The sequence below is a fragment of the Aptenodytes patagonicus genome, chromosome 17 (assembly GCF_965638725.1).
Source record: "Aptenodytes patagonicus chromosome 17, bAptPat1.pri.cur, whole genome shotgun sequence".
Taxonomy (NCBI): Eukaryota; Metazoa; Chordata; class Aves; order Sphenisciformes; family Spheniscidae; genus Aptenodytes; species Aptenodytes patagonicus.
In genome coordinates, this window is record NC_134965.1 from 12,724,039 (window position 1) to 12,746,834 (window position 22,796).

At 42.7% G+C, this 22,796-nt stretch overlaps 1 protein-coding gene across 5 annotated transcripts in view; it reads left to right on the forward strand.

Annotated features, from left to right (window-relative positions):
- SGSM2 (small G protein signaling modulator 2) overlaps positions 1 to 22,796 on the forward strand; it is a 63,687-nt gene that overhangs the window by 22,815 nt on the left and 18,076 nt on the right. For 2 of the 5 annotated variants that reach the window (XM_076354959.1, XM_076354961.1), the window contains exons 3-12: positions 7,410 to 7,572; positions 11,964 to 12,125; positions 15,230 to 15,297; positions 15,810 to 15,955; positions 16,388 to 16,522; positions 16,985 to 17,109; positions 18,160 to 18,227; positions 19,930 to 20,093; positions 20,620 to 20,749; positions 22,216 to 22,350. In XM_076354959.1, coding sequence (XP_076211074.1) covers positions 7,410 to 7,572; positions 11,964 to 12,125; positions 15,230 to 15,297; positions 15,810 to 15,955; positions 16,388 to 16,522; positions 16,985 to 17,109; positions 18,160 to 18,227; positions 19,930 to 20,093; positions 20,620 to 20,749; positions 22,216 to 22,350 — 1,296 coding nt within the window. The remainder of the gene's footprint in view (positions 1 to 7,409; positions 7,573 to 11,963; positions 12,126 to 15,229; positions 15,298 to 15,809; positions 15,956 to 16,387; positions 16,523 to 16,984; positions 17,110 to 18,159; positions 18,228 to 19,929; positions 20,094 to 20,619; positions 20,750 to 22,215; positions 22,351 to 22,796) is intronic. The other 3 variants (XM_076354960.1, XM_076354962.1, XM_076354964.1) reach the window with 3 other exon arrangements.

Here is a 22,796-nt window from a genome sequence, read left to right on the forward strand (position 1 = left end):
CAAGCCTACAAGATGAATGCCGAGAGCCTGCCATGGAGAATTGATTTAAATCCAAGAGCTGGCCAAGAAACAATGCTAATTCCCTTGCAGATTACCAGAATGCAAGAAGCGTAAGCAGCCGAACTGCCGAGCAGTGGGTTTGTGAAGGCCTTCCTGCACAGAAAAGGAGAGACTTTCCTGGGGAAGACGTGGAGGTTTTCAGGAGTAAGAGTTTGTAAATGCTGGCTTATTTCACCGTAAACAGTGTGCTTTTACTGTTTCAATCCAATGCTTAGAAAATAGAAATCTAGTTTTTGTGGTTGGTTTAAAATAGAAGAGAAACAAGAGAAAAGGTGAGTGGGGCTAAGGAGACGTCCTCAAATACCTTGTATTTCCTCTCTGTAAAGCCATTTGAGCATCACTGTCAAGGTCCTCTCATGTCTTTTAAAAGATTCTGCAGGTTGACATGATTCTTCTGCAAGTTTGTTCAGGATGCGTTGAAGTTTCCTTTCTGACTGAGCTTGGCTGTGTGTGCACGCATGCAGGAGAATGCGCTTTGTCAACATCACCCACAACCACAATGAGATCGGTGTCTGCCTTCAGACACGCGGTAAACAAAAAGCCTTCCTTGACTCTTCCAGGCAGCTGACCTCTTTAACTAATGTGCTGTGAAGCTCCTCTGCTGCTTGCTGCGTTGGAGGGGTGCCTTCCTGCTGTCGTACGCTACGGAGGTGACATCTGTACAGTCCCCTGGGTTGGAATAGGAGGGCATCTGTGTTGTAAGATGTACTCCCCTCCTCAAATGTTTTATAGTTCAACTGGATAAAAGCCACTGTGTGTTTGAAAGCTAATTCAGATTAGGTCAGATGTGAATGTAAAGTCAGTTAGCTGTTCTTGAAAAATTCCCTTGTATAAAGGAGCCTGGAGAGAAAAGTTGGAGACAGACAGTACTGTTAGCCTCAGTCTATGGGTGAAGTAGAGGAGAATGAAATGACTTGAAGGTCACACAGGCTGAGACTAAAACCTGAACCCAGATCTCAGGGTGCCTTACGCATAGAACTGGACATGGTGCATTAATCTCTCATCCCATGGAACATACATTTTGAGGCAATCCAGCAGCTAATTCCGGTGTCTCTCTCCTTGCAAATAACCACTACATGTGTATTACAGTCAGTTGGGGACTGATGTTATGCCAAGTCCTTGTGATGAGAAATGTCACAATGGAATAATTAAATATTGGGGCTTTAGGGACAGTCACTGTGGAAATTGCCCTCCATGGCAGCTGCAACATTTATTAATAATTAAAGCTGTACCTGCTGTGCTTTTCACTAAATTTGTTTCATTAATATTTTATTGTTTTAAAGAAAGAAAAAAAACAACAAAAACAAACAACAGTGAAGGTGGGAAGAGAGCCTGTTTCCTAAGCAACAGCAATGCACTTCTTTGCAGTTATTTTTAAAGGCAGGTTGCTTCATTTAAGATTGGGAACCAATTATTGCTTCATTGCTTCAGGCATCCGGAAAGCTGCTTTTCTTTTTTCATTTTCTTTATTTCTAGTTGAAAGAGCAAAACAGTAGCTGGGTTAAGAGTTGTTGTGATGGTTGCTAGACGGGATCTATGACTGTGATGTGAAGAACATCCCCATGCTGTCACCGCTCTTTGTTCTCCCCATGCCGCTCTACCTGGCCTTGCAAAACCCCATGGGCAACCAAACAATGCTCGCCCCCGCTGCTGCTTCTGTGTTAGATGCGCGGATGCTCCCTCTTCCTTTGAGTAGAAACAGCCTTGCTTGCAGAGATGTCATCAGCACTGGGCTCCCGCTTGTGTAAGACCACAGGCATTGCCTTTGCCACCTATGGATGTCCTTTGATTGCAGCGGATGTTTCCTGGTATAAGCTGATTGCTGAGAGGGGTCAAGCAGGGATGTGCCCTTGTGTCCTGGTCCTCCTTTGAGAGAACAGTGCCGCGCTTAGGCTTTTGTGCGTAATATTGGTGAAAAAGCAAGGGGGTGGTTGTCTTCTGAGGCAGTAGTTCTGGATGGGAAGTATACCGGCGTGGGAAGCAGTGCCAGACTTGCTGTTCGGTAGCCTTGTTTGATGCAGTCAAGCTCATGTCCTAAGAGATGCATAATAGGAGTCTGCAGAAGCTGAGGCCGTTGGCACCGTTCCATTCTTGCATACAACATCTTAGGGAGTCTTTGGTTTTTGCTTCTCTGGGGCTAGGACTCCTCTGGGTTCAGCCCAGGCAGGACCCTCTTTGCAAACAAGCAGTAAGAAATGCTAGGACAGTTATTCCAGTATAGCCCAGGACCAGCTGCAACAAAGCCCTAATCATGGAGGGGTTATTGGTGTTCTTCTTGGGGATATGGTGGAGAGGAGAAACACAGTGACTTACTGTCCGTCTTACGAGGGTCAAGGCTGAATAAGCTTTCTTCTCTTCTTCCAGTTAAATCTACTTACAGATAAAATGCTGATAAGTGCCTTGATCCTCAGTTCCTGATGATGTCTTTTAAGTATTCAAGAATGCTGTTCTCTCACTGCAAAAAGTGGGATAAATTTATACATATTTTCTTCTACTTTTTATCAGTCTTACCTATGTGTGTTTGACTGTCTCTCAGTATGTGTTTACACAGTGCTCAATGCAATGGGACCTTAGTCTAATCCAGAAAGTAATAACCAGTTTTTTAAAATTTAGGATACTCTATCCATCCAAACAGCAGTTTGTCAGTGCCATTGACAGTGCAACTTGGAAGGTAATAAGCAATTAAATGAGGGATCACAAAGAAAGGTGAATCACGCTATTTTTTTCAGAGAGGTAGTGGATGTAAAAGTGTATGAATACCTTGTTGTACTACTCAGTGAGGTTTTATTTGGATTATAGAGACATGGAAATAACATGGATGGGCCAGTATTTCTTTTGTCCACTTTCTAACACAACAGCAATTTTGTCCGTTTGCCCTGGAAACAGAACGGGTGTGGATTTGCATGGCACAAGCATTTATGCTGAAGACATCAATTGAATGCCCAAAGGCTCTTATTTATTTAAAAAAAAAAAAAAAAGAAAAAAGAAAACCTAGCAACAAAACTAAAGAAAAAAACCAAGTCCTTCATTATCAGTAAGTACATGAGACATGCTGTTTCATTTATACCAGCTGTACTGCTTTCCACAGGGCTTGCCAATCTCCTGAGTTACTCATTTATTGGAGGATGGCTATTTGTGTGTAGGGTTTTCCTGTGTTTATTTGAATTGTCCCTGTTGTTCGAGCGTTGGAAGAAGCTGCTCACAGCACAGTGCATCACGATCCTGTGCTTTTGGCATGCTTGCCAACAGCATTTACGTGACATGTTTCAGATTAGGCAGCTTGAGGAGAGACTATTAAGATAGTACGTGTCTCTTGTTTCATTTTAAGATGAAATTGGAGTTTCGGTTGTGGTGGTTCTCATATAGGCTGTGCAATAAGGAAATATATCAAATTTATTCTGAAGAATTTGCAGTCTACATAAACTTAGGACTAGGAAGGAGGAGAAGAGAGAATGCGGACTTCTCTATTTCACAGAGAATGAATTCAGGGTATACAATTAGAAGACTTGGCTTTGCTAACTCAGGTTAGTTGTATCTCGCTAAAAATCATTAAAAATGAACAATCCCAAGTCCCTAAGCCATCCGTATTTAACTCCACTGGCTGTCTCATAGGGAAATTAGGGCTTTCCATGGAAATTTTATTTTCTGTCAGATTTTAGCCAATGTTACTTAGCTTAAAAACATATCTGCCTTCACAGCTGAAAGCAAAATAGTGGCATGGTTATCCCACAGTGCATTTCCAATTTGTTTTTCTAGTGTTGTTTTCTGCACTCTAAGAGCAAATGGTTTTGCTTTCTGAACACGCATTAGGTTAATTTGTGTAGTAAGGATGTGATAGCAGGAAGCCAATTAGACTTTTCTTTTTTCCAGAGTGATAAGACACAAAATGTGAAGTTATTAATACCTCATAAATGCTTCTCTTAAATTTTTTTTTGTTCATTCAGCAGGTTGTTCTTCAGTCTTGCAAAGCAAAGAAATGGGGTAGCAGTGCTGGAGATGAAGGGGACATTTTTACTAATGCTGTTCAATACAGACACATCCTGTGATCCCCCTACTGCCGTAGCTTCTGGGCTAGCTAAACGCAGGAGGTGTTTCTGCATGCCGTTCAGTCTTCCCTGGGACTTAGGTTAGTTTTCAAGGACTGAACAGTGAGGATAGGTCTTTTTCAGACGCAGTCTTTCAGGTATTACGGGATTTGGAGGCCATTAAATACAATGAGGAGGGGGAGTCTTCAGGAAATGCTCAGCACCTGACAATATTGGGCTTAAAGTGCAACAAAATACTGCCTTCTTTCAAAATTAGCTGCTGAATCTTGGGAGAGATGCAATGTGTATCAGAGCAGATGGAGTACCATTTGTTACTCGTAGCGAAAATTTAATGTGGCAATTCTAACTGCAATTTACTGCAGGACTGCCTGCTGTCATTAAACACAGGAGAGCATCGCTCAGATGCTGAACTCGGACCCTTCTGTAAGGGCTGGCATGCCTGCATGGGTTTCAGTGAGTGCACACCTTGCGGATCAAGTTGGGTTTTTTCTCCTCCCTATAAAATAATTGGTCTGTTCTCCTTCATACCTTTTTATGGACAGTGTTGCCTGGATGAGTCATCTGCAGTCTCGATTTAAAAGCTGATAGACAGGGAAGGCTTGTTTTTTATTTTGTTTTTTATTTGTATTTATCTTGTTTCTTTTTCCTGCAGCAGTTTAAATGAGAGCTGGTTAGATTTCTGATGCACAGTCTTGCAAGGCTGAAATAGTGCAATGCGGTCTTTTGCTGGTGACCACCAGAGCATGTTACAGTAAGGTTTGCAAAATGAACCTCACAGGTGGATCTGTTGTAGTTGTAGGTCTGGCTGCATCTCTATTCCCTCTCAGGCTGTAGTAGTGTTACATTTTCTTTTCAGTTCGTAGGCCTTTTAATCTTTCTGTCCAAAGCTAGATGGTGGGCTCTGTTGGAAGGTGAGCCTATCTTACCAGGCTTTATTTTCTTGTAGTGATCTCCAGTGCTTTGGAAGGGGTTTATCTTCCCTAGCATAATTGTTCAGTTTCCTATTTGTTTTCTAGTAGACCCTATGATTTTAGTCCAGCAAGTGTCCTAACAACTGGTTCATCTTCTCTACCTGTGATTGCAGAGTAACTTCATACCAGTCACAGGTGATGCTGTCTTTTCCTGAGGACTGTCACTTTGTTCTCTAGCTCCTGTGATGTCTGACTTGCAGTTGATTCCTTAAAAGATCCGGTAGTCGATGGCTGCTGCTTCTCCAGGCTGTACATCCTACCACGTCAAGATGGACGGTCACTGGGTACATGGGCATGTTACCCTGGAGGTCTTTGTAACTGATGCAAAGACTTGAACAAGTCGTTCTTCTAGGAGCTTTGCCCCTGGCACTTGGAGAATTTTCTAGGCTGGAACATGGATGCCCACAACATAACTCGATTAAGGTGTGTTAAGCAGTTCGAATCAGAGAGTCTATCCGAGTGGTGGTGGAAGCTCGTTACAGGCCTAGCTATTTGTAATTGTCTTTGAGGTGACAAACCCAGTGTGACTGAGAATGGTGTGAATATGCAGAGAGCCTGGAGCAGCTGCAAGCTGTGGACCACTCATCAGTAGAGAGTGAACTGAAATGTCCGGTGATGGTTAAGTACACTGTTATTAACCCATTTGTTCCTAATGTGAAGGAAGAGAGGGAGGACAGAGTGGGCTGATGTTAGAAGTCTCCTATCTTCCCTGTTTTTACCAGAAAGAAAATGTCTTTCCCATAATCTAGGTGAGTGGAAGGCACCATCATTGTACCACCTCCCAGCAGAGTCTGTTTCCAGCCAGCCATCACGCTGCTGTGTTTGATACATGTTCCCTTCTATTAATACAGTAAAACAACCAACTCTCTTCTCCACCCAGCCAACTCAAAAGTCCACTTCCCTCAATGAGACTTGTTTCAGAGTTCAGGAATATTAAAACAAAACACACACACAAACAAACAAAAACCAGCTCAGCTCAGCTGTGACCTAGCTGGACCCCGATGCTTGTGGGTTATATGTGTTCTGAAGAAAGTGTAGCTCTGGCTTTGATTCTTGTACATCTCTCTCTCCTCACCCAGCCTCCTCATTTCTCTAAGTTTTTTTATTAGTCACCACGTAATGAGAGATCTGCAGGCAGCAGGACTCTAGGAGCAGTTTGTGGTTTTGTCTCGAATATGCCATTTTAAACAGCGAAACACATAAGAAAAGCAGCTTTAACTCTCCTGATACATAGCCTTACCTGTCCCATAGGTTTCCATGTCTACCGTAGTCTCATTGCGTCTGAGTTCCTTCCCAGTTGTGTTAACCAATGCGATAGTAATGTTTGCATGTCTCATGCTTTTTTCATAGTCTTCCCTTTGCCAGAGGAGAATGGAATACATAAGGCAGTTGAGGGGGAGGGGGTTGGTAGACTTTTTTGTTATTTTCATACCTATTTCCAATGAGAGGTGGCATAATGAAAGTATCTCACTTCCATTTGGGACATGAAGATTCAGTATTTTACTAATCAGAAATAAAAGGATGGTTTGTTCTACCCTGCTTCTGCAAATCAAGATCCTGTGTCAATGAAAGCTGTGTGGTCACTAGATAGATTAAATGATACACAGCAATTGACTGCATGACAGTAGTTGGTTAAATACAGCAATTTCTCGCATTCTGCATTCAGAGATCAGTTCAGGTTTGAACCTGAACTCTGTATAACTTACATGAGATGCCTTTTTGCCGGTATCATTCTTCACATCATAAAGTGTGAATCATAAAATTCTACATGATTTTAAAAATGAGTAGCAAATAACAGGAAAGTATGGCCTCCAATTAGTCCTTTTCATTGCAAACACCAGACCATATGGAGAAATACAAGTGGGAGAAATGGATGCAGCAACTCACAAAGATAAATAGGAGCCTCTGCTCAAAACAGAGATCATCAGTAAAAGCAGATTTCTAGCTCATTATATCTTGAGTTGGGGGACCTGGTTCTACGAGGAGTTGAGAAGAGGTTTTGCCTTTGGCTTCATTTTCAGTAGAATCGGGAATTCTTTCACAGTGACGTGTAAAATGGGGTGAAAATACTGGGATATATTTCAGTCCTTTGGTTCATTTATGTACTGATGTTATCTGTAACTTAAAAGGTGCTTATTGTTGCAGATTAGACACATGCTTGCATCATCTGATTTTGAGATCTAGTCTGTCTTTCTGCCTGTCTCTTCCCCCCCCACACCCCCCATTCTCTTGGCTCCACACCTGACCAGTGGGTGTTAGCAGATGGTATTCACCGAAGAGAAGACTGAAGGACAGCAGTACCCATAACTTTATCTCCTTTCCTTTCTTGCAGGTGTTGTGGAAGCGTGTCTCCTGCACATGCTGAAGCGCAGGGCTGCCGGCTTCCTGCGGACTGACAAGGTGGCTGCGCTGTTCACCAAAGTTGGCAAGACGTATGCAATAGCTGGAGACATATGCAAGAAAGTGCAGGAACTGCAGCAGCAGGTAGAAGGCAGGTGAGGCTGAGGTCTGTTTATCAGCAAAATTCATACAATGCGTGTGCAGCATGGAGAGGATACAGAGACTGCCTGGTAAACAGAAAGGGGTCTTTCTTGGCCACGTTCGTTAAAGCTCTGTCTCTTTAGTGTCTGTAACTTTAAGGCATATGTTTTTGTTTGATCAAACTGGCAGCTAGCAAAGAGACAGAGGTTGGGAATTGGGTCTTTGGTGTTTTGTTTTGCTTCTCAGTATAGCGGATCAGTGTGTCCAGCCCACTCAAAGCAACAAAAGTGAATAATAACTGGTGATTTTAGAGAGTGCTCACAGTCAGGGTATGGTGGACCAGTTTGGACTGTTGGTGGGAAGGGATGTGGGTGGCAAGAGGAACTGCAGAACAGACTTACTGGAAAAGCTGTTTTGACATGCTCCTTGCCAAACCAATAACAGAAGGTTTGTGGGTATTACGGTAGAAACAGTTAAGTTAATGGATACAAAGAATGATAGGAAGAAGGATGAACTCAAGAAGAGGCAGTCAGCAGTGAGAGACTGATTATGGGAAAGCAGTTCAGTACGCGCTGGACTTGAGCACAACTGAATTTGGTCTGGAGTCAAGGACTTGAGGTTGCTGAAAGTCCTAAACTTCTTGCTAGTGGCGAGTAGTGCAATTAAAATTTTCCATGTGGTTCTGCTGACTGAATCACAGTGCATGAGTCTGTGGGATAAGTGTCTTGTATTGTAAACTCAGGACAGGAGATTTTTTTCTTCTGTTTGTAGACGGTAGTGCAGTGGCACTGCTAAGCCTTAAGAGGTCTTTGTACATTGTAGGAACTTTTAGCCTCTTGATCAACTTGCTGTTAAGGGCTTTGTCAAGAGAGCTTGACTTCTATTTGTGTTGCATTGAAGTCTTCAGTTATTTGACAGTTGTTTAAATTAGCACTTATACTTACATGTCTGTGTAGTTTTCTGGCATTTATCTTTATTAGACTTCTGAATATTAGACTTCGTTATGTAGTTTTTAACAGGCACATCCTATTTTTGATTTTTTTTTTTAATTGTGTGCCTACTGATATAGACTGGGATTTTATTAATTTAAGTTTTTTAAATGTTGGGAAGAAGGATGCTTTCTACTGAAAATTTCCCAGCATTCCTCCTTGGTTAAGAGCCCACATGAACCCTACTGCAACCACCAGAGACCTTTGGCTGTGTCATCTAACAGAAAGGAGCAAATGAACTTAAATTCTGTGATTTCTCTTGGAGAAATTTTGTGTGGGTTTCAGCTATTAACAACCACAAATTTTAAGTGCTGTAGAAAATACGCACAGCAAAGAGACTCTATTAGGAAATACTGCAGGGGGTGGACTCGCTTTGTTGAACGTATAAAATGAGACATAAGTGCTGTAGCAGTCTAATTGCTCCTGAGGCTGTGGCTTAAGAAAGTCCCCGTTTAGGATGCAATTAAACACATTTGAATTCCTCCGATGTTAGTGGTGTCATGTGTATTTCTTGACTTGGGATTGTCACTGCATGTGTGTTGCCTTGTAGAGGTTCTGTCATGGCCTAATGGAGGACTAAGGACTTTGTAAATGTGGAGAAGAATTACAGATCTTACTCAATACAGCACCCGACTATTGTATTTAGTCTTTGTAATTGAACACTTTCCTGAAAGGGGACCTGAGTACTGTCAAAGTACAGGATCGTTTGAGAACGTGGATTTTCTACTGCAGATTGTTGAAGACATCGGGGTTTCTCTTTTCATTAGGACAAAATTGAACCTTCTTTTCTGCTATTTTGAGGGGCAAATTTTCTGGGAAAGAAATTAAGAGGGTTAGTCTTCCACTGCCAGCCCAGCGTATGGAGAGCTAAGGCAAACCTGCAGTACTGTGCGGAAGTAGGAAGCTCTCCCAGTGCTCAGCTCTATAGCGTACCTTTCTCCTGCACCTGCATTATATTGCCTGATGCAGGAGTATGGACCCATCACAAGATGTCATCACATGCTGTGGCAGGGCTGGCACAGCTTCACCACCTGCTACGCTATGGACATGTGGCTTAGTTGCATTATGTACTTTAGGAGGAGAGGATTTGGGGCAGTTCCACACCAGTGCTGTCACGGGAGACACTGTGTGGCTGGTACCACCTTATAAAATTGTGCATTGTGACTTGTTGCTGCGTGTTAGGTATTCAGTATGGAGCGGTGTCATCTTCTTGTCTTAATGTAACTAATGCCACCGGCAAAGCTAGCGGGCAGGGAGGAAGGGAACACAAATTCACATTTCAGCTACTTTGCTAGGCAGCAGGAAAGAGAAACGGAGAGAACAAATGCATTTTCCTTTTTGGGGGCCACCTTTTAGAAACTGGAAAGCGCTAGGCAGCACATTCAGCTTCAAAATCAGTCTCTGGTTCCAAATATGTTCAGGCCATCAATTATCTCAACAGTGACAAGTGATAATTTGTGTCAGTGCCACCAAAGAAGTGAAGGGAGCATTGTTGTCAGTATGAAAATGTATTTTAAAGACCAGAACTCAATGGATGAGAGGTGGATGCTCACTGTGGCAGGACACCCAGCGTGGGTAAGAGCATGTGTGTTGTGATGAGAAGGCACAAAACTGCTCCTTGGCGTGATGCAAATTTCAGCTCCAGCCACATGAAGCTGTGCAGTGGCATGGCAGGCAGCACAGCATACTGGGGTTTACAGAGTAGAGTACCATCCTGTTCATGCGGCAAAACACTGTCCCACAGCGTGCCTGGGGCACAACATGCCACTGTCCCTCATTGGACTGGGGTCAAGTAGATTCTTCTGGGCAGCAGGTAGCTCCACAGAAAGGAATGACATCTTCCCACTTGGTTCAGAGACCACCGTGCTGAGCAGCTCCCGCGTTCTTGTTGACAGCCATGCTTGGGAAGTGATTCTGCTTTGTATAGCCAGCTTGCCATCCTGCCACTAAAAGGCAGCATTAAGCTCCCCATTTCTGAGGTGGACCTGTTGCTGTGCTGGCTTATGCTGTAGGAACAAGCAGGGGGTCTTGGCTGTAAGCAAGCTCCCAGCTGGCTTTGGATGCTCATTTGCTATAGTTCTAGTTTCTCATTTTGATGTTGCTTATTTCTTAGTTGTCTTGTTGTCATTCTGTAGGTGGTAGGAGATAGGATCTCACTGCCAAGACACTAGCGCAGTCTGTGCTATACCTATATGTGGTGCTTTACAGAGAGAATGAAAAGATGGGCCTGTGCCCAAGGATTGCCTGATGGTGGTATGGCAGGAGGTCCCTGGAAAAGCTCTGCCTGTGTTATCTCAAATCCTGCTCCATGCTTCTGGTCTTGGTGGGAATATCTCATGCTGAAACAGCTGTGTGTCTTCTTGGGGTTGTGGCTAGCTTTCCCAGAGAAAGCTGGGAGACAAGAATCTTCTTTTTACTGTTCTTCCTGTGGCTTTCCCAAGTGTGAAGCTCTGTTTGATAAGAAGCAAACTTCTGTTCATCAGGTGTGACTTATTTTCTGCTACACTTTGCATTTTGTTTTTTTTTTTTTCTTTTGGGGTGTATGGTCTGCAATGGATTTACAGCCTATTCCTTTCAGCCTAGTATGTGGGAGTTTTGGAGGAGCTCAAATGTTGGGCTTTTCCTAAAGCTCCAGAAGCGGAGAAGATATTTTTGGTAGGTGTCCTGGTTTTGGTTGGGATACAGTTAATTTTCTTCCTAGTAGCTGGTACAGTGCTGTGTTTTGGATTTAGGATGAGAATAATGTTGATAACACCCCGATGTTTTAGTTGTTGCTGAGCAGTGCTTACACTAGTCAAGGACTTTTCAGCTTCTCACACCCTGCCAGCGAGAAGCTGGGAGGGGGCACAGCCAGGACAGCTGACCCAAACTGGCCAAAGGGGTATTCCATACCATACGACGTCATGCCCAGTACATAAACTGGGGGAAAGCTGGTCCATGTGACGTCCATACCATGTGACATCATGTTCAGTACATAAACTGGGGGCCGCTGCTCGGGGACTGGCTGGGCATCGGTCGGCGGGTGGTGAGGTTACAGTAACAGTAGTAACAGTAGGTTACTACCTAGCCCAAGATACCTAATACAGACCTGTTGGGGGGCTTTTTTAGAGCTTGTTTAGCATCTGTCTGTGAATTAGATAATCCTTACAGACTTCTGCTCATAACTCAGAACCGAGACATCCTAAATCATTAGTTAGAGCCATAATTTTCAGAAAATCCCTGATGATGGACTGACTAAAACTCTGCACCCCAATGGTAATGAGTGCTAGCATAGTAATGTAGACAGCTAGTATACAGATACTTATTTGTCAGATACATGCTGTGTATTCCAACACCTCTCTACGCAGTCTTTCACTGGAGAGCTTTCTGTGAGAAGAGTCTGACTTCTGACTACTTTTATTTTATTCCTTTTGCAGGAAAAATCAGCCAAATGGGCAGGAACCCCTCAAGAGGCAGGGATCAGCCACAAGCAAAATGCCTGTCCTGACACCTCAGGCCATCAAACACATATGGGTTCGGACAGCATTGATTGAGAAAGTGCTCGACAAGATTGTGCAGTATATTGTTGATAACTGCAGGTAAGGAAAGAATCAGAAGCGCAGGGATTTGTTGGACTGATGTGTTTAGGTATCTGCAACAAGGGATTTAATCAAAAGCCTTCTTCAAACTTCTGTGATGCAAACTTCTGGTAGGAAGAAAACCAGATACACGGACATTTAGAAGAAATTCTACTTTTGTTTCAAATCATTGACATGTTTCAGACTTACAAAAAATGTTAACAGCCATACAGCTTTCCAGAAATCAGCTAAAAAACTAACTTGCAGTTTATTAAGGACTTCCTTTAATTTTTTCTAAAGTTGGCAATATTGAACAGTGCTCCCATAAAGAGTAATGCATTCAGAAGCATGTGAAGCCCAGATCCTTTCCACTCACTTAGGCACCTTAGGTTTCAGTAGATATTAGATGCCCAAATTCTAATGGGACCTAGACCTCAGCGACTCAGTGGAATAGAAATATCTTCTAATAGGTCAGGAGTGCTTAATTCACTTATATTAATTAAAAATAATCCTTTGGAATGTTAAGATGTCAGGGAAGAAAATGCCCTTTGTAGATAAAAGAAGAGGAAATGAGTTTACAAGAGGAGGAGTTAATGACATAAACCCTTAGGGCTGTGAAAAAAGGTTTTTTAATCATGTTTCCTTTTTAGAAGATTCAAGTTTTGTGTAAAGTGAATCTTCCCTTGCAAAACCAGCAAAGAGCATCAATGCTTTATGGATGTAATCCACAGGGACTCTTTAAGAGGAGAAGACAAGTCCTCTCTGTTCTATGACATATTCTATCATTGCTTCCTACTGTCAAATATTAGCTTTCCCAAGAGGTGGTTCTTAGCTCTACCCTTTGTGCCTTCCTACCCTCCCATAACTGATAAAGAAGAATTAAGGGGCACACTGGGGACAATTTCCCATAAGAAGAGGAAGGTAGGAACCCTAAAGCTTGATATGGTCCCAGAAAAGTACGTCTGTACCCACTGCCATTGCAGTTTGTTCGCAGTGCTGCTCTTGTAATTCTGCACTGGGGGGACGCATTCTTGGCTGTCCAAAGCCCGTGGGTCTGAACAAGGAAGAGAGCTAGGGCAGAGGAACTTATTCTCACAGTGTATTTACAAGTTTACGTTACCGTTTTCCTTGTCATCAGCTTTATTGTCATGACCTATCTTGCCACTAAGAAGAAGGAGGATGGAAGAAAGGTCTTTGTGCTGTTCAAAGAAAACTGTTGCTCTGGGATATCTAATGCCAGTTTGTTTTAAGAGCTGTGTGCAGAAGAGACAGTGGGAGGGTGGGCTGTGTCCCAGAGACATAGTTAATGAAAGCATTTTGGTCCAATGTATCAATATGTCTGCTGATACATGGATACAAGGACTTTTCTAATTACTTTTTCCACATAATTCACCTGAAGACATGACAAGAGAGTTCAGTCTCAATTGTTGTATTATAGATGTTCATCTTACTGCCTTCTCCATCTGTTCCAAATGAGTTAGGATCAGGTCCTTAATTGCAGGTGTGTGATTTTGAGAACCTGACTTAGTGAATAAAACGAACCTCTTCATAAGGCTTGTTCTCTTGCTTTTTTGTGACATTACTGCTCAAATGCTCCATGTTTAAGTCCTTCAGCTCTTCTGTTCTTGAGGAAGAGAAGATGGTTTAGAGTTTGAGCCCCATCTAGTGGAAGAGACAGCAGAGGATAATGACAGTTCAAGAAATTTGGGGGTGTTGATTTTTTGGCTATGTGGTTTTATAAGTCAGCTTTGCCTGCTGCGATGGGAAGACACTGAGGTCATTGCAAGAGCTACTATTTGTAGTAGTTCGTTGTTCTTGACAGTGTTTCAAGATTATTCCTCACAGATGGAAGAGATGTTTAAGAACGTGTGGATCTCTTGGTCTCTGTGGAAAACTGACAGAATTGCAGAGAGTTATTGTTTGTCTCTATATTGCATTAGTGCCCAAAGCCCCAAATCAAATATACTGGGTGAACACATTTAGCAAAAGGCAAGCTCCTGCCTCTCGAGAGCTCAGTTCAAAAATAGATGAGGCAGAATGAGCATACTGAGAGGAAGTGACTTGCCTGAGATTACACAGCTGATCGGGGGCAGAATATGGATCCAAAGTAGGGGTGGTGATCATCTTGTTAAATATAGAAGTCTGGAGTGCAGGTTTATTGAACTGGTTGTTCTAGGCTCCCTTTATGCTCCGTGGAGATCTAGTTAATGTTATTGATATAGTTTAGGAAATTATCTAATGCTAAAGCAGATGTCTGAAATAGGATAAATTAATTTCTCCATAGCTTTCTTATGATATATTTTAATGATCTTTAAAAACAGTTCAGGACACACCATGTTGTAAAAGCCGCCTTTACCTGCAAACCCAACATGACATTTCTTCTTTATGGGATCAGTAGGTGAGCCAGTTAAGCTCCATTAGAGCTTTTAGAGGAGATGCATGCATCAGTGATTTCTAGGTAATCCTAGCAACTGCTTTGCCTCTACCTGTCAAGTTCAGAAAATATATGGGGTTTGGATCCCTTTGGTCCTGTCTTTGGCTGTTTAGATACACAGTTTTCTTATTGGCCCATTGTGTGAGAGTGTATTTGATAATCACAGCAAAATTCTGTTGCTGGAATTTTTGTGTTGGAACTATAACTAAAACCAAGCTTTGAAAATGTGTTCTGCTTCACTACGTGCACAGCACTCCAGATGTACAGCCTAGATCCTGTTTTCAGTCTTGGTAAAACTCTTAGAACCCTAAACTTTTAAATCTTCCCTTTTATATAGGTAATTTAATTGTCTGGATTTGCTCTTGAAATGAGTGTTTGGCCTCAGTTTTTATTAAGTGTGAAGTCTGACCTGGAAAGTGACTTCAGTAGTCATGCTTCCCCCTGCACACACAGTCGACTTCCACTAGACTACGGGGGGGCCCACAGCAAACGCCGAAGGAATTGTCAGGTTAATAGCTAAAAGCCTGTCTAGCTTCCCTGCCCTTATCTCTTTGCTTCCTTTGGCATACTTTCTGGTAAGCAGTAACGTGTGATATTTTTAAAGTCAATGGACTCATGCTACTAGGAGGCATAAGAGCTTTTAAAAATAACAGCCAGTGTTTTTAACTGGACTCTGATCTTTTATTCCTAGTAAATATTATGAAAAAGAAGCTTTACTGGCAGATCCTGTTTGTGGCCCCATACTGGCTTCTCTCCTAGGTAAGTTCTTGCACAGTTACTTCTTATGCTAAAGAAAATAAATTGTTTCTTAAAACATTTTGTATTATGATAGTGTTACAAAAGGTGATTTTTCTCTCTAGCATGTAGTTTAACTATTTATAATAGAGCAACATAGAAGATGATGTTCTGTTGCTTACAAGACCAGTAGAGACCAGTCATCTGTTTTTATTATTAATTATTGGTTGGATCAGAGAACAAAATGGGAATGGCTTTTTACTGAAAGCTTGCTAGCAGGTTGTAACTACTAATGCTGCTATAGCAGGGTATTGTGTCCTACAGGAATATTTTTATACAGCCCTAGATAATAGGACCTGATATGTTGTTATATGTATTGTCTATATTATGGTCTGATCCTGTAGGATCATTAAGCGATCATTAATATTCACTTGGCTTGAGAAGGAAATCTCACTTTCAGTACTTGGCCAGCAGGATAAGACTACGCATGTTTCTGAACAGACTTGGAAGGTTTCTCTCTTGGGCTCTTTTCTTAGTTGGACCATGTGCTCTGGAGTACACCAAGCTAAAAACAGCTGATCACTATTGGACAGACCCTTCAGCCGATGAGCTTGTTCAACGACACCGGATTCATGGAGTACATGGCCGCCAAGACTCTCCTTCGAAGCGCCCAGCCCTGGGAGTAGGTATTTACTGTGTAGCTATTTCTGAGTTAAGGCACAGGTTGACAATAAAAACAACCCCAGGAGGGAGATCTGAATTTAGAACAACGTTTCTTTTTTATTCTGTAATGGGGCCTTTAGCACAGATTAGGAGGCCATTTGGGCCCAAATGTCCTCTTTATCTGTATGTAGAAAAGTTTGAGATCCAGAACTAAATTCTGTGGCTTTTGACACTTGCGATCAGACCAGGTAGTTCACAAGGAATTATGAGCTGCCTTGGTCAGGGACGAGTAAGAGCCCAGGTCATTTCTCTGCAAGGTCTCCTGGCTCTAGAAAGAAGTTCCACTCTACAGAGATGGGTCTAAATGGAACTGTTCCTGTTTTATTGGCCTGCCGGTACAGTCATTCCTGTCCTACCTGATCTGCCTTGACTGTGTTTGTGTGTGTGCTAGATCCGGAAACGACATTCAAGTGGGAGCACGTCAGAAGATCGCTTTGCTGCTTCGGCAAGAGAGTATGTGGAGTCTTTGCACCAGAATTCCCGAACACACCTCTTGTATGGGAAAAACAATGTCTTAGTCCAGCCGGTGAGTACCTTGAGTTTTGGGCCAATATACACAGCTGCTGCCTGGCTGCGACTTGAGAAGTCAGTAGTATAGGTAAGAATATAACCTAGGCTTGTCAAGTACTTGCTTAATGTCTTGTCCTCAGGACAGTGCTGTCTTCCCACTTGACTCTATTATACTGAGGTAGATTAAGACGTGACAAACGCTTTCGCTGCCTGACCAATGTGAACTGTGAAGTGGGCATATAGGTAGGAACAGACATACTGGACCGTTATTTCATAAACTCAGTGACTGTACTGTGTTTTTTCCCATCGTTCTAATAGCAATATTAAATACTAGTACTTTCAGTGTTAAGGTTTCCCTCAGCAGTTCCTAGATAATGCACTGCTCTGGAACTTGTGGGGCATAGGAAGAATGGAACATGACAATTATAGTTGTGCGCTTTAGTCACCTGGATTGTCTGTTTCTTGCTTCTGTGAACAGAAAGACGACTTGGAGGCAATTCCTGGGTATCTCTCCCTTCATCAATCAGCAGATAGTTTGACTTTAAAATGGACTCCAAATCAGCTGATGAATGGAACCCTTGGAGATTCAGAGCTGGAGAAAAGGTAGTCATTGCATTCAGGAAAAGATCAGAAGCATTCATGGTGTTTATTTCTTGTATACTTGGCAATATGACACAAGTGTAACAAGGCTGATTCAATTGAAGGGCTTCTGAATAGTGCATAAGTTGAGGTGTCAGGCAGCTTGGGTTCTGCTCCTGTTTTGCCACAGATTAAGTAACTTCCCAAAGGTCCTGTAATGCCCTTGGATATAAGGGCTTTTCAAAAGGAAAACAAAAGCCACTTTTCCATGTGTTCAGGAGAAAAGGCTCAACACTACCTTCCATCATTACAATTCTAGTACCTCCCTTCAGAGGGTCACAGATCACTTGGCAAGCATGGCTAATTTCAAGGTCAAAAAAGAGACCTGCAATGTCATTGTCTTTCATTAGATCAGTTATTCATCTAATTTGGCATTGTGCTTCAGTGGAAAGACAGGTGAAGTCTTGAACCAGGCAGCTGTGTTTCCTCAGGGAATGCTTCCTTCAACCCCAGAACAGTGCTCTCAAATGCTTAATCCGCTCCATTCTTTTTCTAAAACTTCATGTGTATTTTTTAATAGAACATTAATGAAGCCCTCTGCCCTTGCTTTTATTGCTAAACTCTGTCGAGGTTGTTCTCAGAAGGGTTCGGAGCTGTTTCCAGTGTTTAATCTGTAAGCTTGAGCCCCGATGGATTTACACGCTGCTGCCCATAAATCACATGTGCAAGACAGAACCGAACCTGGCTGTCCTGAAACCCAGCTACAAGACCATCATGAAGTCTGTGCCCCAGGCATTTTAATCTTAGCCAGAGCATTGTTGTAACCTGGTATGGGGCAGTGGGGTGGAGGGGAGGTTGAAGAGGGAAAGGGAGGTTATGGAAAGGCTGGTGCCACATGTATCCACTGTGGAGAACTAGTTCCTTTGCCTTTTACTTGGCTATTAATTTACCTTAATTGACCAAATTTAATAAGCAGTTACTAACTTAGCAGAGTCTTTTTATTGGGTGCTTGGAACCGCAAGCACTCCTGAATATGGAAAAAAATGTTTCCTGCACTTTTTCCTTCCCTATTAGTGTTTACTGGGACTACGCATTAATAGTGCCACTCAGCCAGATCGTCTGCATTCACTGCCATCAGCAACGTAAGCATAAACCTTCTTCTCACGGGGGCACTCCCAAAGCCCCTTTCTGCCAGGTGAATGTTATTGCTCCTAATGCTGCTACCATTTTATACGGTGCCTGTTAGGGGTTTATTGCAAAAGGAGGCAGACCATTTTTCTTCTTCAGATGTCTTCACTGAAAGGCCTGGTAAGAACTCCTCTGCCTAACACTGCTCCAGTTGTCAATTGCTTTCTATGTTCTTTCTTTTTTCTGTGTGCTTTGTTTTTTCCAAGTCATCTGTGCAGAACAGCACTTATGGGAAACTGTCAGTGGCAGGTATTCAACATAGAAGCTTTGGCTCTATTAAGCATGATCCTCCATCCATTGACCATTACAAGAAAGGAGAGGGGGGGAAAAAAGCAGGTCTGTCAGCCACATCTATAGTGGGATCATCAACCTGTAGAAAGGGAGCGTGTGTAATCAGAGCCACCCTCTGTCACTTCTGACCATCCAGTTCTCAGTAGCCCATTCTGCTCAAGGTAGGGAGAGGAATCTGGAACAAAACGTCTCTCCCACTGTTTTTCCTAACCACAAGCCTTAAGTCAAAATCACAGAGCAAAGACAAAGAACATTTAGAAATTTTATTTGGAGTCAGATTTGAGTTACAGTTGGACTAAAGGACCTTTTGAACTAAGAGCCTGTTTTAGAAGATGGTTTATGTATATTGCATTAAAATACATAAGCAGGCGACACACTTGAATGATCACTTTTCCTCTCTGTGTCATTAACACTTCTAACTAGTTATGGACATATGGGGATGAGTGTTAAAACCTAGAATCCTAGCTGGTAGAGGATCACAATTGCAACGTTAGTTCAGGTCCATTTGCCTTACTTCAGTCAGCTTCCCCAGGACACTGTGCCTGTCCAGTGTTTCACTGGCTGGTCAGATGCATCACCACTCTGCTTTGTGGCAGTTCCTTAGGAAAAAGGGAATTCAATGACAGCTGTGAAACATGACAGCCTTTGTTGTTCTTCACTGAGAAAGGTGTTTCAGTAACAGGTGCCAGGTGTATACACAACATGATTTTTGTTGTTTGCACAAGATGACAGACACTTGGCGGTCCTGCCACAGCACCTACCTACCAGACTGGAACTCGCAGCCATGCTGTGGAACACATCCTGCTCTTGGAGATCCCCCCTTTACCCAGGTGGCTTCAGATGCCTCATTCATTCAGTTTTGGAAAAGGAAATTAAGAACCTAATTCGCTTACATTCTTTTGAAATGTGTACAAGATGCAGATTATTATGCTAAAAAGAGTATCCAGAGCCCAGGGTGGTTTTCCTTATTTGTGCTAAATTTCTAGTGACAGTGAAGATAGATGAGAAAAATTTACAACAGGGAATGTGACTTACTAATTCTCACAAGAATAAAGCTGACAGCCTCTGGTTATATCCATTAGGTTGGTTTTCATTCTAAATTGTGTGTCCTTTGTCAAGTTATGTCATACACCAGAGACTTAGTTTAGTTATTCCTTTACTATTTATTATTATTTATTATATTAGTGTGGTATCTTGAGCTTCTTTAGGACTAAAGGACTGACATCATCCCTAGATTGCACTGTGACTTACAGAGGTTTATTTATCTACTTAGAGATGATCACAAATAAAATTTACTTAGAAGGTAAGAGCAAAAAATAGAGGTTCCGATGTAACAGTGTGGACTCCCCTTGTCCTCCTTTGCAGCAGAAAGCAGATGGACATTAGTCTTGGTGAGTCAGGATGGAACTCAGAGACCTCCGCTGCACTTCCCCCAAGGAGGTCACCTCCTCGCATTTCTTTCCTGTCTGGAAAATGGTCTTCTGCCTCGTGGTCAGCTGGAACCACCACTTTGGTCCCAACAGGGCAAGGTACTGCCTTTTCTGAGGAGCTGCTTGTAGTGGGTAGGGATGATCTTAATGTCTTTGTTCAACCAGCGTCCTGCTCCACAGAGTCTGGGCATTGATTTCCAGCTGCTTTATAATAAAGTGGGAGGCAAAATAACTCCATTTAATCCAATTTGATTCTTATACAGATAGCCTATAAAAATTGTTCATACTTTCAGGACCCCATTGAGCAATGAACTGGAATCTGCTATTGTATCAAAATATGAACCCAAACAATAGGGACCGAGACTCAAATGGACTGGGACATACTTGCTGTCAGAGGCTTGGATTATTGAAGAAGCAGCTGTGTTTTTTCAGTACATGGAAAAGTTGTGTGAAGTGCCCCTAAACCACCTGCTATATATGATTCTACTGTTGTTTTCTCCCACACCTCCTCCCAACATTGAAAGTTTAGTTTTAAGATTTAAGATGCCAAAGGTCTGAAGTACTTGCTTGGTTGTGCTCTGTTAGTCATTCGTAGCTGAATGTATGGAATCATTATTTTCTCTAGGGTAAGGTATTTCCAAAGCTTCGAAAACGGAACAGCAACAAATCAGTGGACCTAGAGGAAATGCCAGCTGAAGATGCTTCTACAGACTATGTGTTCAGAATTATCTATCCAGGACACAAGCATGATAACAGTAAGTGCCTTTGTTCTCCTTTGTTAAGAAAAAGCAAACAAAAAAACGAACCAAAACAAAAACCTAGGAAAGCCTTGAAGTAATATCCTGGGAAGTAACTGAAGGTAACAGACAAGCCAGGTTTTGGGGTGGGGGGCGGAGGGAACCTATCACAAAATTTAATTGTGTGATAATTGTGATCAACAGGTACAGCTTACTATAGGTTTCCTTAATGCAGTGAAACTTGTTATCTTAGTGGAAATGGAGTTGAGGTGGGGAATCTTATTTATATTTACTCTGTGTTTTGCAGAGGAAGTTTTCAAAATACTCCCCTGGGCTTGCAAACTGAGACTAAAAGCAAAAAGATTGCTTGACTAGCCAAGAGCAGTTTTGCTCCCAAAGTGAGGATATTTTTATTGGCCACACTGCTTGCTCATAATGTTGTTATTAGGAAAAAAAAAAAAACCAACAAACCATAAACTCAACTCTTAAAGTACCCCAAGAACTCCCTGGGCTAAGTTTTCCTGGCTTGGAAGCAAGAATTAACAATGGATAAATAAAGGCCCTTCCAAGGAAACTAAATGAATTCCCAAGCACCAAACCACCTCATGTCATCAGTGAATACAAATTCCTTACATGCAAGAAGGCATTTGAGCTAGTTCTCAAACAGCGTGTTCGGTTTTATTCCCCTTGGCAAAGAAGCAAGAATTTCCCAGGAAGATCAGACCCTAAAGTTTACAGGGGATTTGGATTTACTGCTCATACTGGGACTTACTGCAGCTGAAAAAGCAGAAATCTCAACTGAACCCGCCTTACCCCAGGGGACTGAACCACAATGGTTGCCATGCTTTATTAGGGCTTCTGGATTTGCACAGGTAAGTTCATGCACACACCAGCAAAAGCATTTTCAGCCTTTGCCTGAATCAAGGGGACTGCAGATTCTGTGGGCACATTCAGCACAGACCTGCCTGTTGAGCGCAAGACAGAGCGAGCTGGCTCCTGCCTTAGGCTTCCTTAGGAGGCGGCCTGTACCTTGCATGTTTGCAGTGCCAGACAGAGCTGGGGAGCAGAATGTTTGCTGTCTGGGTGCATCTGGCACAGGTTTCAGAGTGGAAAAGAGGCCACAGCATTGATAAAGGCATGGTGAAGGAGAGAAGCTAGTTGGAGCCTAGAACTCCCATGGATTTTTGCTAAAAAGTGTACTCACCTACTGCAGGCTGGCATTGGGACCTTTCTCCATTGCCATGATGTGACACGTGTGCTCTGGGAACACAGCCTGTGCACAATCAGAAGCTGGCCTGTGTTTGGTGGAGCATGCTTTTTTTCTGTAAGAAACTCATTTTTCATACCCATTTACAGGAGCCTGTGCCTTCAAGAAGAGGGCAGGATTCAAGTCCTTTGTCTTTGCTGAACATGTCCTTTTGAGCTTTCCCACAGAATCGAGTTCTCTCTTCTTATGCTCCTCTTTCACTATTTTCTTTGAGCAGTAACTATTAACTACCACCACTTAGCTGCCAGCCGCTCTGCCTCTGTTGACGATGATGAGGAGGAGGAAGATAAGCTACACGCAATGCTATCAATGATCTGCTCTCGGAACCTCACAGCTCCTAATAGGATGAAAGGTTTTTATCCTCCTCCCCCTGTGTCCCAGAGCTCTATTGCAGCTCGTTCCACTGATGCATACAACAGTGTTGGCATTATTACAGGGAAAAACATTTCACTCATGCCACGAGATCTGGAGATTAAGTTGACTGTGCAGAGAGGCTGGGAATATGCTCACAACCTATGGGAAGTGGAAACAACAGCATCTTCCCTCTCCTTTGAGCATGTGTGCTGCTGAACAGACAAACCTTCGCTCCTTCCGGAGGCTTCCTGCCCCACCTTCATAAAAGCTGGATACTAGAGCATGCTCGCACAAGAGGAGGAGGGAGTATAACAGGTCTTTGTATTCTCCCTCCACGAGTTAGTCGTGTACAGCGTAACAGACTGGGGGAGGGCAGCCTTGCGTAGGAAGGATCAGAGGTGAACCATTACAGCAATAGTAGTGATGTGCTGGGCAAAGTGAGAA